The sequence below is a fragment of the Asterias rubens genome, chromosome 15, assembly GCF_902459465.1.
Source record: "Asterias rubens chromosome 15, eAstRub1.3, whole genome shotgun sequence".
Lineage (NCBI taxonomy): Eukaryota > Metazoa > Echinodermata > Asteroidea > Forcipulatida > Asteriidae > Asterias > Asterias rubens.
In genome coordinates, this window is record NC_047076.1 from 4,215,397 (window position 1) to 4,232,335 (window position 16,939).

The window sequence follows — 16,939 nt, forward strand, 5'->3', positions numbered from 1 at the left end:
TGTGCGCATCGGGCTGTTTAATTCAATACGGGGAGAGCACTCCAGAGATATAGCCTGGTCTTTGTTTTTGCGCTGAAGGAAAGTGATAATGATTGCCAGTCAGAAGGAGAGTGAATAGTGTCACATTCATGGAGGGATGGGTCTTCGTCTTTTGTCGTTTAGACTTTATGACTTCATCATGACTCATTTCAATCGTAGGATATTTTTGGTATTTTTATGATGAGTGCAACTAGAATTCATGTCCTTAAAATGTGATTAAGTTTAGGAAGAAACTATAAACAGATAATAAACTTGCGGGTACAACCATGTGAAAATCTTTTTTTGTGGGAGTGTTGGCTCTGAGAAGAGCCTGTGGGTATCAACGTTTCAAACAGTATACTCTGCTCGTCTTCAGGAGAATTAATGTCATTATAATTTGTTTTCAAATTTTTGCTTAAGGTGTCCATCCTGTGTCACCCGGGCCAGTGTAGCATGCAGGGAATCCATTAAGAGTTGTAGAAATTTGTGAATTGCATTATTATACCTGCAATCATGGTCGCACTATTTTTTTTAATTTTTCTTCTGACGTCCCTGTTTTGAATAAAATATAGGAATAAACCACTTTCACAAGACTCGGAAAGCTTAGAGTGGACCTAAATAAAGTGATAATGTCACACAATGGTGTAAATGCTAAGACCAAAAGAGATTGAAAGTTCCTCTATGCCATCATTTTGTTTCCTAAAATTGTTTAAAATGTCAGGAATAATCCACTTCCACCACACCCGGAAAGCTCAAAGTGGACTGAAGTATAGTGCTTCTCTCACATTTGTCACACAGGATAAAACCGTATAAACGGAGATTGAAAATACGTTTATTATGCCATCAGTTCAAAGTCAATGAAGAATGAGGAGGAAAGTTTGTCAAGTACATGATCTGCAAAGTGTTACATTATATCTCTTGGGTCAATCACTAGATTTGCCCTTATTTGTGTTTTCATTAAAGGCAGTGGACACTAGTATTGGTAATTACTCAAAATAATTATTAGCATAAAACTTTACTTGGTGACGAGTAATGGAGAGATGTTGATAGTATAAAACATTTTGAGAAACTGACATAGTTTTCGAGGAATAAGTAATTTGCTAAGAATTTGATTTCGAGACCTCAGATTTAGAATTTGAGGTCTCGAAATCAAGCATCTGAAAGCACACAACTTCGTGTGACAAGGGTGTTTTTTTCTTTCATTGTTATCCCGCAACTTCGACGACCAATTTAGCTCAAATTTTCACAGGTTTGTTATTTTATGCATATGTTGACATACACCAAGTGAGAAGACTGGTCTTTGACAATTACCAAAGGTGTCCAGTGCCTTAAAAGAAAGAAATAGTTTTAGCAGTTGGGAAAGTTGTTCAACTTTAAACATGATTTTCTCAAAACAAGGACTGTGGAACAGATTTTCATCATTTTGTAAAAACAGTGACATTATGATTGTCCCAAACAAAAACACATCTGTAAATTTATCTCATTTAAATAGTCAATAAAAAAAGATATGGGAAAAGACAGAATTGTCCCATTAATGGATTTCGTAGATTTTCCAGAACATTGGGAAAAGACAAAGTTGTCCAAATAATGGATTTTGTAGATTTTCCAGAACAGTAACTTCATAAATAAAGCTAAATGCAAAGAAATCAACTGCTGTAGCTTCACTGTTGGGCCTGAAATAACCGTCAATTAGTGTCTACATTTTCGACATCGGTTTATTCTCATCAAGTCATACGATATTTCTCCCTCTACACACCTGAAGACAAATTAAATTGTATTCTTTACAATTCTTCTCACTATAGCGATGTGTTTTTGTCAATTTTGGTTTTGCTGAAAGAAACACTTCATAATAGCAGTCCCTTTCAGTAAAGGAAGTTATTTCTTCGGACGGAGAATAGGATTAAAGAACTATCTTAGTGAGTTTAATACTGTAAAAAGAGGAAACTCACCCTAATCAGATAACATAATCAATTGTCTGGACAGTGTGTGCTGAATTCTTTTATTGCAAACGAAGAAAAGAAGAGACAAAGAATAAGATTCAACAAATCCTGATAAGTGTATGAATAACTGTATTACAATTCCATAAGGGATTTCACAGCTCTATAGCATGTAGGTCTGAAACCTCACAGAGGCAACGAAGGCGATTGCCTCCATGCTCCCTGGTCACTGCCTTGGTGCCCTTGAAATGCTCCAGTAGAAACTTACAATTTCCTCATAGGGTGCCCTTTACCGAGAAGAAAATGCCTTGGTGCCATTGCTCTTTCAAAAATGAATTACACACATTCCTGGGCATGGATATATAGTCAAATGGTTATGGATTTTATGTGACATTTTGACATCTATAAATGGAGAAATAATTCTGGGAAAAAACATGGCAGGAGCACAAATTATGTAATTTGTCGCCATCTTTGGGGCATTTATAATTTGATTTATTCAAAAAGTTTAACTTGATTTTGACACTCGGAGTGCCTGCGTGGTGCAACAGTACAAAAAGAAACCTTCGTAACAAGTCAACACATCATACACTGTACTGTACCGGTTGGAACTATATGTGATTTGTCGCTATCTTAGGTGCATTTCTGATTTGATTTATTCAAAAGTTGAACTTGATCGTGACACCCCCGGAGTGCATGCGTGGTGCAACACTACACAAAGAACCTTCTTAACAAGTCAACACGTCATACTCTGTACTGATCCAGTTGCCACGCCAACCGCATCCTCACACAAACACACACCCCATGTGTGTTTAGAGGGTCCCCAGATCAAGTGTCCTTGAATATCGTGCATCTCAACATGGCCTCCGGTGTTAGAGGGTTAAAGGTCATTTGATACCCTTCTCCAATAGACCTTTCTTTTGCAGCGTTGCAGCCCGAGTTTTTGCCAAACGAGGTTGGAAAACTATGAAAAGCCATCAATGCAAAACAATGCATCAAGTGTCCTTGAACATTGTGCATCTCAACATGGCCTCGGGTCTCTTATGAGGTTAAAGGTCATTTGATACCCTACTTCTTCTCCAATAGATCTTTTTTTTTGCAACATCACAGACGAGTTTTTGCCTACCGAGGTTGGACGACTTTCACATTTCTTAACCTCATCACTGAATCTTTTCACTAAGATAGTAATTTAGAAAGTGTGGTTGCTCTTGCAAACAAGTACAATTAATTTATGAATAGCCTATGTTGACCATTATTGCTCAACCTATTGTTCATCAAATCACAGTTTGCTAATGACGTTACAATCTCTACATCGACTAGTACAACGATTGATGGGCAGAGTTTGAAACCGTTTTGATACTATTTTGTAGATCAAGTTTTTAGCCGTGACATGAGCCCCTACTCACTGTGAATGAAAGATGATTGTGTTGCACCTGTTAGAAGGTCCAATTTCATATCAATCCTTTTTTTAATATTTTTTTTTACAAAACCACAGAGCAATGTTTTCAGGAGAGTCGTGTAAATCTGTTGTACCAACTAAAATAATTTTTGTGAAATTGAAGAGAAAAAAAAGAAAGAAAAAAAACTACAGCACCTCAGCAAGAAATATTTTAAGGAAAGCTTTCTACTATCATTATCTTTAAACCGTGTCATACGAAAAGTACCCAAACCCTTTAAGCTATTTGCATTTTTTGCCTCAATGAAAACAGTGCCATTTGAACTGCTATTTATAGAGTAGCAGCACACTTTTCATTGTCTTGTTCAAACAGACACTTTTCCCTGAAATGAAACAAAAGCAAATAATCACTGTAAGTATATTCAATTGAACTCGTATTAGAGCTATGAACTGTTAAGATTTTCCCATTCATCTAGCTTGCATACACCCATCACCATATGAAATCCCCATACACTTATTATGTTATACATCACACTTCGCATACCGTCCATGCATAAAATGCAATCTCAGTAGCATGGCGCTGCAGTTTCCAGGAGCTATTTTTATCCCGGCTGCCGTCGTACTAAAGAGAAAAATCTCTGAGTCGCTGACCGGTTACATCGCTGCCGGCAACCAGTCTACCCGGTGGAGTGCGCAGACATTAATTATATTTGTCGGCTGCTGTGTTTGCTGAGTGCGGCACTTTTTTCCTTGTGCGTTTAGTGACGTCAGCGGCGTTACATGGTATTACGTAGGTATTCTGCTAATCAGACCTCTTATGGTCTTCCTAATCAGATGCTCAAAGTTAAACGTCTGAGCAGTCGCCATGGTATTCCGCTCTCACAAGATATCCCTGGAAAAAAAAGACCTTTGAATTATTGAAATGTAACTAATTTGGAAGGATTGGGAGAAGGGTGTTTGGGATAGAGTTGGAGATGTACTCTGCCCTCAGTGTCAAGGATAGGTGTGGAATAAAGCAATTGGATTTTATATACAGCTTTCTTTGTTTAATAATAAATATAAACAAATAATAATAGTAATAATAATAATAATAATAATAATAATAATAATAATAATAATCCTCGGTTGGGATTCGAACCCACGACCCTTGCAATTCTAGAGCAGTGCCTTACCAACTAGACTACCGAGGTTGCCCGGTAGCTAGAAGCAGTTCGAATCCTATGTTTGGCAGCAGGGACCGCAACGATATAAGAGATGTTAAATTTGCATCGGGGATAAAGAATAATAATAAAAATAATAATAAGTATTATAGCCTCTTCAACATATTCACAGAGACTTGAACCTAAACGAAAAGAGGATTTCTTTTGTTGTAATTGCTCCTGCTCCCTTCAAACACAAAGAGCGTTTTCATGTCAACAGAGAATTAACAGCTTAGTTAATATCGTAAAATTAAACTTGAGTGCTTTCAGATGTAACGGTTCGTTTTTTGCCTAAGGCTATTTGAAGATTGATCCTTCTTCCACACGGGCTTGGATGAAAGAACAATAAACACTATTTAATTGTTGTTCGTCACAGTTTTTTATTAACATGTTTTTTTGCATTTTTGCAAACATCTATTTGAAGATTGATCCTTCTTAAATGAATAATGACTGCAACGAATACAAAATATTTAGCCAATGCTGCTTGGTAAGAATAGGTTCAAACCACTCCATCAAATAAATCCTTAATGCCATAAATATAAGATGTTTCAGATTACTATATTATGACTCAAAGAATCAATGCCTTGCATACCTCGTAGTACTTTAAGGGGGGTTCAGTTGGTTCATATAAATTTAATGTTGTGCGTAAACTCACGCGGCTTAAGTAATGCGCATTAATTCCCTCGATTTACGCACGTGCACTAATCATGAATCTTGTTAGGGAGAAGGGAGTGATATCTGGCTGTGAGTTGCGACCAGATTGCTGACGAGCTCGAGATTTATGTAATGGCCGACTCATTTTTTAATCACTTAATCAAATCCATGTCCTTTCTGGAAGAAGAGAGGTTAAGGTCAGAGCTTGGTTGCTGCCACAAAATACGCATCTCTCTCCTGCTGTATCATGAAGATGTTTTGGAAGATGCATAAATAGATCTTTTCGTATAAAAGGGTGTACGTCATTCGGTCATTCTTTGGACTTAATGATGGAAATTTAAATTGATTGTAATGTTACAATTTATTCATCTCTCATTCTTCATAATGAAAATTGAAGATTATTTTTTTAAATAATTTAAAACGGATAAGAGGGACATTGGTTTGTAAAGTGTCAGGTTGGATTAAAACTGCACAGCCTGAGTTTTCCAAATTAACAGAAAATTAGATGAAAGGAGTTTTGACGAATGACGTGTTTGTATATTGAACAAGAAAACGTCAAATGAAATGAAGCAGTTGGAAGCTGTTTACCGACATAAATGACTTATGGTATGAATGAAAATTTGTTTATTGTTATGACCTTGCTATTCACTCCTATAAATAGCAGGGCCTTTCTAAAAATCTTTTAGAAAAAACCTATGATCAAAATGTTTTTCATAAACCGTAATAAAAACACCAGTTTCATAGAGCAGCTTATGCAGAAAATATTGCTCAACAACTCTCTGCTGAGCAGAAATGAGCAGGATACCAGTCAGAAATGGTTACTTGTGCCATGGTAGTTTGGCTGGTAAACTTTATTCTGGTAAGCACAATGTTGTTGTGCTTAGCAACTTGTTATGTGCTAAAGCAGCTATTCGAAATTGGGCCCAGGTTTTTTTGGGGGGGCCCAAGGATGGAGAGTTTAAAATTAAAGTGATTTACAAAAAGGGAGTCTACCCTCCCCCTCACCCAAGATCTTGCCAATGTCTGTATTTATTTTTTAAGGCTATAGATAAATTGGAAGAAAACGAAACCCCAGTAGTGGTAAAATGGACAAGGAAACCATTTGCCCAAATGGATTTTTTTAATTGTTGTTTGTAATTAAGGTTGTTGGGGTGGGGGATTATGGTGATTACATCACACGTTAACATAAAGGACTGCCTGACTCCGCACGGGCCCTGCATCTGGTAAAGCCTGTAAACAATTTTTATAATATTTCGGAGGTAAATTTTCCTGAGGAAGAGCGAGCTTCCATAGTTACATCTAGTCTTTATTTTATTGGTATTTTATTTATTTTTTGCCCGGGGGGGGGGGGGGGGGTAACTACCAAAGATCTTAGCTGTAAAGGGTTTGGGTAATTTGTGTATGTCACAAAACACAAATGCCACAGATTTACATTAAACTTAAATGGTTTAAAGATAATGGTGGTAGAAAGCTTCCCTTTAATTTTTGTCTCAAAAACTTGACAACTAATGAAGCTGAAACTTCTACAGGTAAATTATATTACATACATATTCATTCACAATGAGTAAGGATTTATTTCTTGGGCAAAAACTTGATATACAAAAGGTATCCAAACCCTTTTATAAAGTAACCATGCAGAAGTAACATTTGTGAACAAATTAAGAGGGCAGTTTTATGCAGACAGCCGCCTGATCGACTAGATTGAGGTTACAATTGGGTTGCTGTTGAACCATTCCATAAAGATCTTAGATTTAAACACATTGGACACTTGGTGAATCTCAACATGCATAAAATAACAAACCTGTGAACATTTGAGCTCAATCGGTCGTCGGAAGTTGTGAGATAATAATGAAAGAAGAAAACACCCTTGTCACACGAAGTTGTGTGCGTTTAGATGGTTGATTCCGAGACCTCAAGTTCTAAACTTGAGGTCTCGAAATCAAATTCGTGGAAAGTTACTTCTTTCTCGAAAACTACATTACTTCAGAGGGAGCTGTTTCTCACAATGTTTTATACTATCAAGATTGTAAAGTAACCAGAAGTAACATTTGTGAACAAATTAAGAGGGAAAGCTTGATGTGGACTGCATCTTGGCATTGTTGCCTGTTTTAGACTAAGGTCGGAATTGGGTTGCTGTGAACTATTCCATAGCTGATGATCTTGGGGCAGTATTTCCCCATAGGCAGCGACGCTACACACCTATATCAATTACAAATGCAGCAAACTGCACGCCACCGCTTCCAATTTCCAGCCTGCTGAATTAAAGACAAGAGGCGTGCCGTTGACAATTTCTTTCCAAGTGTTTCAAAAGGTATATACTCTATACTTAGATCAAGGTGTTTCATTATTGATTGGAAGTGGTGCAGTCGTTTGGTAGCATTAAGAACCTCCATGGCAATCATGGCCCAGATACTCTGCTTATATTGCCTCACAACGGCGACGACCCAGAAATACTGGCGGATGGGTAAAGACATAGAGTCAATGAAATGAACTACCCAAGGATGTCAGATGTTGTTTTAAAAGATCTGTTTCTTTATTGCCTCTCTATTGTGTGATACGTGCAGGGCCTGCCTGCCTTTTGATTGAAATGCAATAGATTTATTCATGATCTGACAAAGTTAAGAAGTAGAAATGTTAAATCCACCTTTTCATTAATTTCTTACTTAACTTACTTATTGGGTTTTGGTACCTTTTGTACATCAAGTTTTTGTGCCGTGACATGAATCCCCACTCACTGTGAGTGAAGATGTATTTAATATAATTTAGTTGTAGAAGTTTCAGCTAATTTAGACGTCAAGTATTTAAGAAAAAAATGAAAAAAAGAAAAGAAACATGCATTGTTTTCTTGAGAGTCTCAAAAATCCATTATACGTGCTAAAATGATTTTTCTAAAAAAAGACAGCACCTCCATCTGCAAGTTATATTTTGAGGGATGCTTTTTTACTATCATTATCTTTAAACAGTGTAAGTTAAATGTAAATCGGTGTTGTACAAAAAGTACACAAACCCTTTGAAGGTACGTCATACATTGGTAAATAAAATAAAAATATTGACCGTAAAAACTTGAGAAAGGATTCCCTTTTAAGTAATATGGTTTGGACAATTTTGTACCCCAAACCCTTGTTGAAACTGTTCACCTTTTCCTTTGACTCTTACTTTTGTTTTGTTGTTGACAGTTCCTTGTTTTTGAGTAATTTTGACTGACTTAAAGGGAATGTACGCGTTTGGTAATTACTCAAAACAAATATTACCTTAAAAACTGACTTGGTAATGAGCATTGGAGAGCTGTTGATAGTATGAAACATTTTGAGAAACGGCTCCCTCTGAAGTAGCGTAGATTTTGAGAAAGAGGTCATTTCTCAAAAAAATAATAAAAGACTTCTTTTATTCTTATCTGAAAGCACACAAATTCGTCCAACAGGGGTGGGTTTTTCCATCATTTTCTCGCAACTTTGATGACCAATTGAGCCCAAATTTTTACAGGCTTGTTATTTTATGGTTATGATGGGATACACCAAGTGAGAAGACGTGTCTTTGACAATTACCAAACATGTACCCTCCCTTTAAAAGCAAGGAATGGTTAGTGCTCTAAAGCAGGATCCTAGTACAGATGTAGTAAATAGTGCCCCGGTGCACTGTGACTCAGACTCATGTCACAAGTTTTTATGACAAGCTTTTGAGTCACAATGGTAAATGACTCAGATTCGATCAATGTTTGTGACTCAGAACGTAACAACAAAGTGTTTATTATTTTTCATATTCATACTGTATTTCAAAAAAGTGAAATAAAAAAAATAGTGACCTATTGTGGTGTTACTCAGACTCATGTCACAAGTTTTTATGACAAGCTTTTGAGTCACAATGGTAAATGACTCAGATTCGACCAATGTTTGTGACTCAGAACTAAACAACAAAGTACTAATTATTTTATCTATATGTCTGTCTTAAAAAAATGTGAAATTAGTTAATTGTGAATCGTTCCTTTTGACTAAGAGTTGTAAGCTTCAGGTATTTATTAACATTCAACCAGCCTCCTGCTGTAGTTTTCATCAGAGGACTTAATTTGTAACCCAAATGAAATCCCCTTTTTTTCTCCATTACATGTTAAACTTGTAAAAGCGTTTCTTTGCTTTTTGGTATCTTTTTCCCATTAGTTTTTATTTATAAACTGCAGTGCTTCAACTCTGCCGATACCTTTTGTAACTAGTGATGTGGACTCGAAATCAAACAGAGTGACTTGGAACTTTAACTTGACACTGAGGACTCTGTCTCAATATTTGTGACTCACTCGTGACTCACTCGTGACTCGGACTCAACCCAAATAACTCAGGACTTAATGTCAGACTCTATACTGGAGACTCAAGACTCCATTTTTGCCCTAAAGTAGAGCTACCACACTTAGAAAGTACAACAATTTAATGTGAACAAGTTAATTGTGATGCCCACATGCGTCACTACACACAATAATCACGGCACTCCAGTTAGTGTTGTGTGTTGTTGTGTGTTGTTGTTGATGATGATGTTGTTGTTGTTGATGTTATTTTTGTTGTTGTTGTTTTCTGTTTGTTTGTTTGATTTGTGATCAGTACTTTGTAAAATTCATAAAATTGTTCATAATATTGGACGATCGTCTTTGCCCCATAGGTTAAAGTACTTTCCCTCTCCTCAACTCTTTGAATAATCTTTGAAAATTTGAATTGAATTTGTTCTGTTCAATGGACATCGAGCATTAATTTAGAAGATTGCTTTTGTTCCCTTTGTTGCATGCCAGTTGTTGAACCTTTTATAAGTTCAGTTCCCCTATTATATATATATGTATTTTTTTTTTTTTTTTACACCGGGCATCTGTGAGTTTTGTTGTCTCAAAATAACCATAACCAAAAGAAGCTCCATATACAAATCAGCAGGGGTTATTAGCGTCCTATTGTGAAACACCTTGCCTTCTTGTTATTGAATGCTGAATACAGAGTTCACCTTTTCCTTTTTTTTCTTCCTTCCTTCTAATGTATGTATTCACTTTACTTACTTACTGTTTGGGATTGTTTAATGGCCAAGTTCAGGTTTAATCTGTGCTTTGCAAGTAACATGGAGGAAAACAAGTCTACAGGCACCTTTGGTGGGTTTTGATCCTACTGTTTAGTTTAAACAACTGCTCATAGAAGTGGCCTCTTGTGAAAGGACTAGGGGTTGATTTTACAAAGATAGTCCTCACTTAGGACAGTCCAAGGACTCTTTGGGAGTATTAATAACTTAAGGCTAGTTCTAAGTTAGGACAAGTAACTCGTCCTACCTCGAGATAAGACTAGTCTTTAACTTCCAAATAAAGTATTTACTTCTCATAATTTTGTTTTGTTTGATTATGTTTTAATGGGGCGTGTCAAGAATGAAGAATTCTACAAAAAACTGTTGTTTTCACACTTCTTTAAAAAAAAAACCCAATAATGATTGTTGAAAAGGCATTTGCACCAGAGTAAATTGAATATAGGGAAACAAAAACATGTAGGCAAACGCTAACTTTGTTACAGACAGGAGGTAAATTTCTGATTTTCCACATATTTCCCCATAACGTACCCTTGATTCCACACAATTTCACAGACACTTTACTTAAGTTTGGCCAACCATGAAGCAAATGTGATGCAGTAATTAATCTGTTTACAGTGAATTGTCACAGCTACTGGATACAAGTTTCTAATTTACAATGAAGGAATAGAGGACCATGACAAAGACTCGAGGGTATAAAACTACACAAAGAAAACATTCCTTCTGAAAATTAGATTTTGTGAATGGTATCAATGCTGCACATTATCTTGATTCATTTTGAGTAAACATAATCAGTAGGTGCAGTTTCCCAAACATAATAGCACTGCTGTGCCCCAACTTTAATTTGAGAGGAGGCAATATTCTTGTTATTGCACTTTTGCTGATAGTACCAATGCTGTACCTTATCTTGTATCATGGCGCGTAAGGGAACTTGATAAAGTAGCTGTCCCAACATTAAAGGATTCGATTATCTACGCCACGGCAGTAGAATAAAGCAAGACAGTTCCCTACCCAAGAACAACTCTACCTGGCAAGTAGATACACACATCATACATTGATACCTCACCATGCAATGCCTCAAATCCTATAAAAGATTCTTGTTATAGCATGTTTTGTTGGCATTTTGCTGTACCTTAACTTGAATCATGGGGTGTAAACGTTATTTGCTATACCTTCATCTTGGTTCATATAAAACATTCTGTTATAGCATTGTTTGTTGACATGACCAATTGCAATACCTTATCTTGAATGATTGGTTGGAAGCTGTCTTATTAAATCAGCTTTGCCAATATCTTCTAAGATACCTTTTATTGATTCATGGGTAGTTTTGCCAGTTACCATGCTGTACCTTATCTTAAAGGCAGTGGACACTGTTGGTAATTACTCAAAATAACTATTAGCATAAAACCTTACTTGGTGATGAGTAATGGGGAGAGGTTGATGGTATAAAACATTGTGAGAAACGGCTCCCTCTGAAGTGCCATAGTTTTTGCGAAAGAAGTAATTTTCCACGAATTTGATTTCGAGACCTCCGATTCAGAATTTGAGCTAAAATGAACCATCTAAACGCAAACCACTTCGTGTGACAAGGGTGTTTTTTTCGTTCATTATTATCTCGCAACTTCGATGACCGATTGAGCTCAAATTTTCACAGGTTAGTTATTTTATGCTTATGTTGAGATACACCAACTGTGAAGGCTAGTCTTTGACAATTACCAATAGTGTCCAGTGTCTTTAATTCACGGTGAGTAAGAATAGTAGATACAGCAATTTCGGAAGCATAACCAATTCTTCCAAGGAGAGTTACATAAGAATAAGAGTATGGAACACCACACCAACCATTTTTTTTCTCCATCTGCCGGTCTTGCTATTCTTGATTCGAGGGATATATTTTTCTTGTTATAGTTTTTTTTGTTGGCATTACCAATCGCTGTATCTTATCTTGATTCATGTGAGTAAGAAACCTGGCAGTAGTTTTGCCAGAATTACCATGCTTTAAAACATAACCAATTCTTCTAGTAATAGATACATTTATAGTGTAAACCAAACACCACACCAACAATTTTTTTCTCCTTGGTTCGACCAGTTAATATTCTGCCAGTCTTGCAAACGTTACCTCCCCCTCCCCCTCCACCCAACCATTTTAATTATATAGGGGGACTCACTCCCAAATAATGCAGACATATGCCTGGAAAGGGACTTGCAGCTAGGGTAGCCCGGGAGGAGGGAGTATGAACTTACTGATCTGGGGCCCAGATTGGTGAGGAAAATCTACGAGTAAACCTCGTCCCTTAGGATGTTGTCGTATACTAAGCTCCATCTTAGCTGGTCTCTAGCGTACCCTAGGCTTGTTCATAATCCCCCATGCCTGGATTATTTCCGTCTAATAATATCAGCCATAACGCGCGATGAATAAAATCCCCCTCCAAAGATGCTCTCTACCAAGTAAATTCATCATAACCGTGGACTTCACGGAACCAATCACCCCCCTCAAAGCAGAATGGAACAGGCAAGATATGGAGAACAGTAATGAAAACATTTCAATTAAATTATTGATTTTCATATTGGCTGAGCCCTGTACACAAAAGCCTATCCTTTTGTGTATCCTATGGGCACGTGTGTAGTGGGGAAGGCATATACACATTTGGGTCATACTGATCAGAGTTGAGCTTGAAATCGAGATGGTGAGCCAGGCATCATCATAGAGGAGGTTTGGGTTCACCAGTGGCCGGTCTATACTGTACATACCACAGCTCTAGTCGTTGGATGCTACCAAGGTATGAGGACGGAGTGTCATGTATCTTCAGTGTATGCAGCGGTTATTGGCGTACACCATTCTCAGTTTCACCAGCACCGTGGTTGCTACCATCGGAATGCCAATAAGAGCGGATACAACTAGTGAAGACTTCCTGCGTTCATCATCATCATCAGTGCTCATCTACTCCCCATCATCATTATCATCTTCAGCATCCTCATCGTAAGCCGAATCCTCATCTCATCCATCAGCCATGTGGAGACAGACCATTAGGACTATTCACAGATGCCGTTCTCTATGATGGAGCTAGTCACTATAGTCATTCATAGCATCTGCCAAGGACGACTACCTTGACGCTGAAAACACTACTTTACTAAACAAAAACACGCCGACCACTAGAGAAAATATGTCGGCATCTCTATGTACATGACATCCACAAGCTGCACGACTGGTTGATGGATTAGCATTTTAGCCGGACTGCTTCAAACCAACACTGAATAGCACCTCACTCACATTACTACACAGGCTGACACCATGGACTTTGTACGTCAAAAGTTGGGCTTCCGTAAGGCCAAAGCAAAAGATAAAGATCTACCTCCTCCGCTGACTCAAAAGAAAGATAGTGTAAGTTGTTTTTGTTGTTATTAATTATTATTATTACTATAATTCTTTTTCCTCTCTTATTTTGAAGCTATACAGCTTCATGTATTCACCAGCAACAAAGCAAAAATAAATACATCAATTTTACAAGATTAAAGTCTGCACAAAATGCTATTGTATAGAAATTGGTGACAAACACACAAAAAAATATAAAAAAATCCAGATACATGTTCAATGTTTATGTACAATTTAATATTTACAAAATCAGTCTGATGGTTATTGGCAGAACAATTTTTTTAAACGGGAAAATAATAAATACAGGTGTATTTTAAAGATGTTTTTTTTTTCGCTCAGTGTTACTTAAACATGACCGGCTTGTATTAAAAAAAAACGGGATAATGAATTATTTAGACTGCAGTTCAGAACGCTTAGTTGTATAGCCACAGGGAAATCTAGGTGCTATAGAGATTAGTTTGTAATCATTTAACAGTATTTTAAAAGATGTTTTTCTTGTTCAATGTTACTTTAATTCGATCAGCTTGTATTACAGGAAACTGACGAACTGATAATGAATTATTTAGACTCTGTCTCATAAATTACAGTTCAGAACGCTTAGCTGTATAGCCACAGGGTAATCTAGGTGCTATAGAGATAAAATTTATTATCATTAACAGAAAATTAGTGTTGAGTTTATTGATTTTTCATTTTCCTGTTTTGAGTTTACAATAACAAGCAGGTGACCTTTTGTGGTCCATTATGGTTTTGTTATGACAAGACGACATGTTTGTAATCAATGGATGGTATTATAATAACCTAGCCATTGAAATTTATTCGAAGGAGTGCCATCATCTAATAATTTATATTATGCTCCTAAAGGCATGGTTGTTTGTTTTTTGGTTTGTTTTCCCTCTACGTAGTTGTCAATAATCACATTTTACAACCAACTTTTGCAAATAATTTCTTTGGAAATGACAACAACATCTTGCACAATTTGTAAGAGATTTTGCGGACATTCATTCAAACACATGCTTATTTAATTGAGATCATTTGAAAATTTACGTATAGGATTTGAACATTTACTACTATGCTCCTAAAAGCATGGTAGGTTGTTTGCGGGGTTTCACTAGTTGTCAATAATCAAATTTTACAACCAACTTTTGCAAATAATTTCAATGTCGTGTTTTGTTGGAAAAGACAACATAAACGTATATTTGTGAGAGATTTTGTGTACATTAATACATGCTAATTTCATTGGCTGGCTGCAATAATAATAATCATCTCTACATTGGGGGGTTTCATAAAATATTTTCTTGAGTTTGACAGTATTTGAGACAAAACAGTTGTTTCAGAAGGATTCTTACCTTGGTTAATAGGCCTACAAAGAGTGTCCTTTCAGTTTGATACTAATAAATGATTTAGGTTCTGTTCATTGCCATAGAAAAACTCGTTCCTGAACGATATGTACCTTGGTAAAAATACAAACAGCTTTTTAGTTTTAAAAACCCAGCATGTTTCCATCCTCGTTACAAACTCTATACTTTACCTTTAAATTTGGGTTCTGCATAAATATTTCAGTCACCATCTTCGAGAAAAAGAAACAGTCATCTTGGTTGGTTGCCCTGTTTTAACAGCACAACCCTAGTGCTTTTAATCAATGTCATAAGGAGCCAGTCTTTTCTTTTTCTGATGGCAATTTCAGTAGATGTGTTGGTTTTTGATGAACAAGACTCTTTAAGGTCTATGTCAAGATGAGTAAGCATCACCGCCTGTTTCTTTAGACAGACAAGCAATTTCCAAGAATATCTGCCGTCTTTGGCCTTTGGCAAACAATTGAAGTAATGAAAAGAGTTTCTTTTCAATTATTTCTGGCTGTGATTCTATTAAAAGTCTCTCAGAAAAGCAAACTGAATCACTGTACTAGCCGAGACCCAAATGGAGAGAAGACAAGGAAGGATATTTTCAGTTTTAGATGTGAGAGGAAAACTCCAGAGAATTATTCCAGGGAAAACCCACGCAGTCAAGTAGGGACTGAAAATTCCATCCACACAGTGCCCTCAGCCAACCCAGCTATACCCAGGTCTATTTCATTCACTTACCCAAATAGCCACTACTTATGCATATTTCATAGCCGACAGGCTAATTCGCTAGAAAAATTGACTCGTCCCACACTACTGTGGGGGGGGGGGGAGTAATGTTTCAGCCTTTTTTTATTTATTTTTATTTTTTTATTTTATTAAATTATAATTATGCACTGCATAGGCCTACTTCACTAAAATGGTTCTCTGTAATTGGTAACATTGGATTTAAATGGTTGTCAAGGGCTTTGTTCTTAGCGCCTGCAATCGATATTGTCAAAATGAGGCTGGAAGGGAGTGTAGTCTGGCCTCATATTGGTTTGGTTAGAATCACTGAATGTATTGCACAATACAGGGAACAAGACCTACATTTATACATCATGTTAAATTCAGGAGGCCGGTACTGCAAAAATACTTGGGCCTAAATTTCATGACTCTGCTTACCGCCAAATTCAGCGCTAATAGGTTCACCGTTATCCACTACCATGCAAGCGCTAAATTTTTGCGTTAGCTGTGTAAACGTAGCATGCCTAGTTACAGGAAATACATAACTGCACTTGGCACAATTCCCTGCTTACCTGTGAAATACGCTTGACGTAAGCGCAGAATTCCCTGCTACCGCAAGCCGATTCTTTGCTTCGGTAAGCAGAGCCATGAAATTGGGCCCTGAATTTATACAGCATACAGCAGTTACTGTAAAAAATACATTGCTTTGCTATACTGACCATTTAAGTGCTTTTTAATTCCCAACTAACAAGCATTCCATGTAAATACAACTGTGTGAAATCTGTCCCCAGTGATGTGTATGAACGACATAACCAGGGTATAATTCTCGCGCTAAACCATGTTAACATAGTTAATGATGTGTAGTGCATGGATTACTAGTTCAGCTCTGTGCTGGTTACCACTTAAGCCCTAACCACATTGCGTGGATTTAGTATTGGGTGCCCTGCGGGTATGGTCAGATTTACCGTGGCCCTAACGTTGCCACAACCTCTGACTTAACACGCAAGACCTCCAGAGTCTTTTATTGTATGCATTTTGTAAATTGAGCGATTCATAGCACAGAACAAAATGAGCTGCCGCTGTAGATTGTTGTTTTATTTTCACAGGATGAGAATACAATTTATGGTTTAATTCACGAATAAGTAACTATACCTGCTTTGTACTTGAATAAGTAACTATATCTGTTGTGTACTTAGAGGCATAATGAAATTACAGACAGGTTTGGTAATTGTCAAAGACCAGGATTCTCACCAACATGCATA

General features: G+C 36.9%; 1 protein-coding gene across 2 annotated transcripts in view; it reads left to right on the forward strand.

The window, feature by feature from the left end:
• Nucleotides 1-12,771: 12,771 nt before the first annotated feature.
• LOC117300153 (potassium voltage-gated channel unc-103-like) overlaps nucleotides 12,772-16,939 on the forward strand; it is a 49,619-nt gene continuing 45,451 nt past the window's right edge. For both annotated transcript variants that reach the window (XM_033783874.1, XM_033783875.1), the window contains exon 1: nucleotides 12,772-13,620. In XM_033783874.1, the coding sequence (XP_033639765.1) occupies nucleotides 13,531-13,620 (90 nt within the window). In that variant the 5' untranslated portion in view covers nucleotides 12,772-13,530. The remainder of the gene's footprint in view (nucleotides 13,621-16,939) is intronic.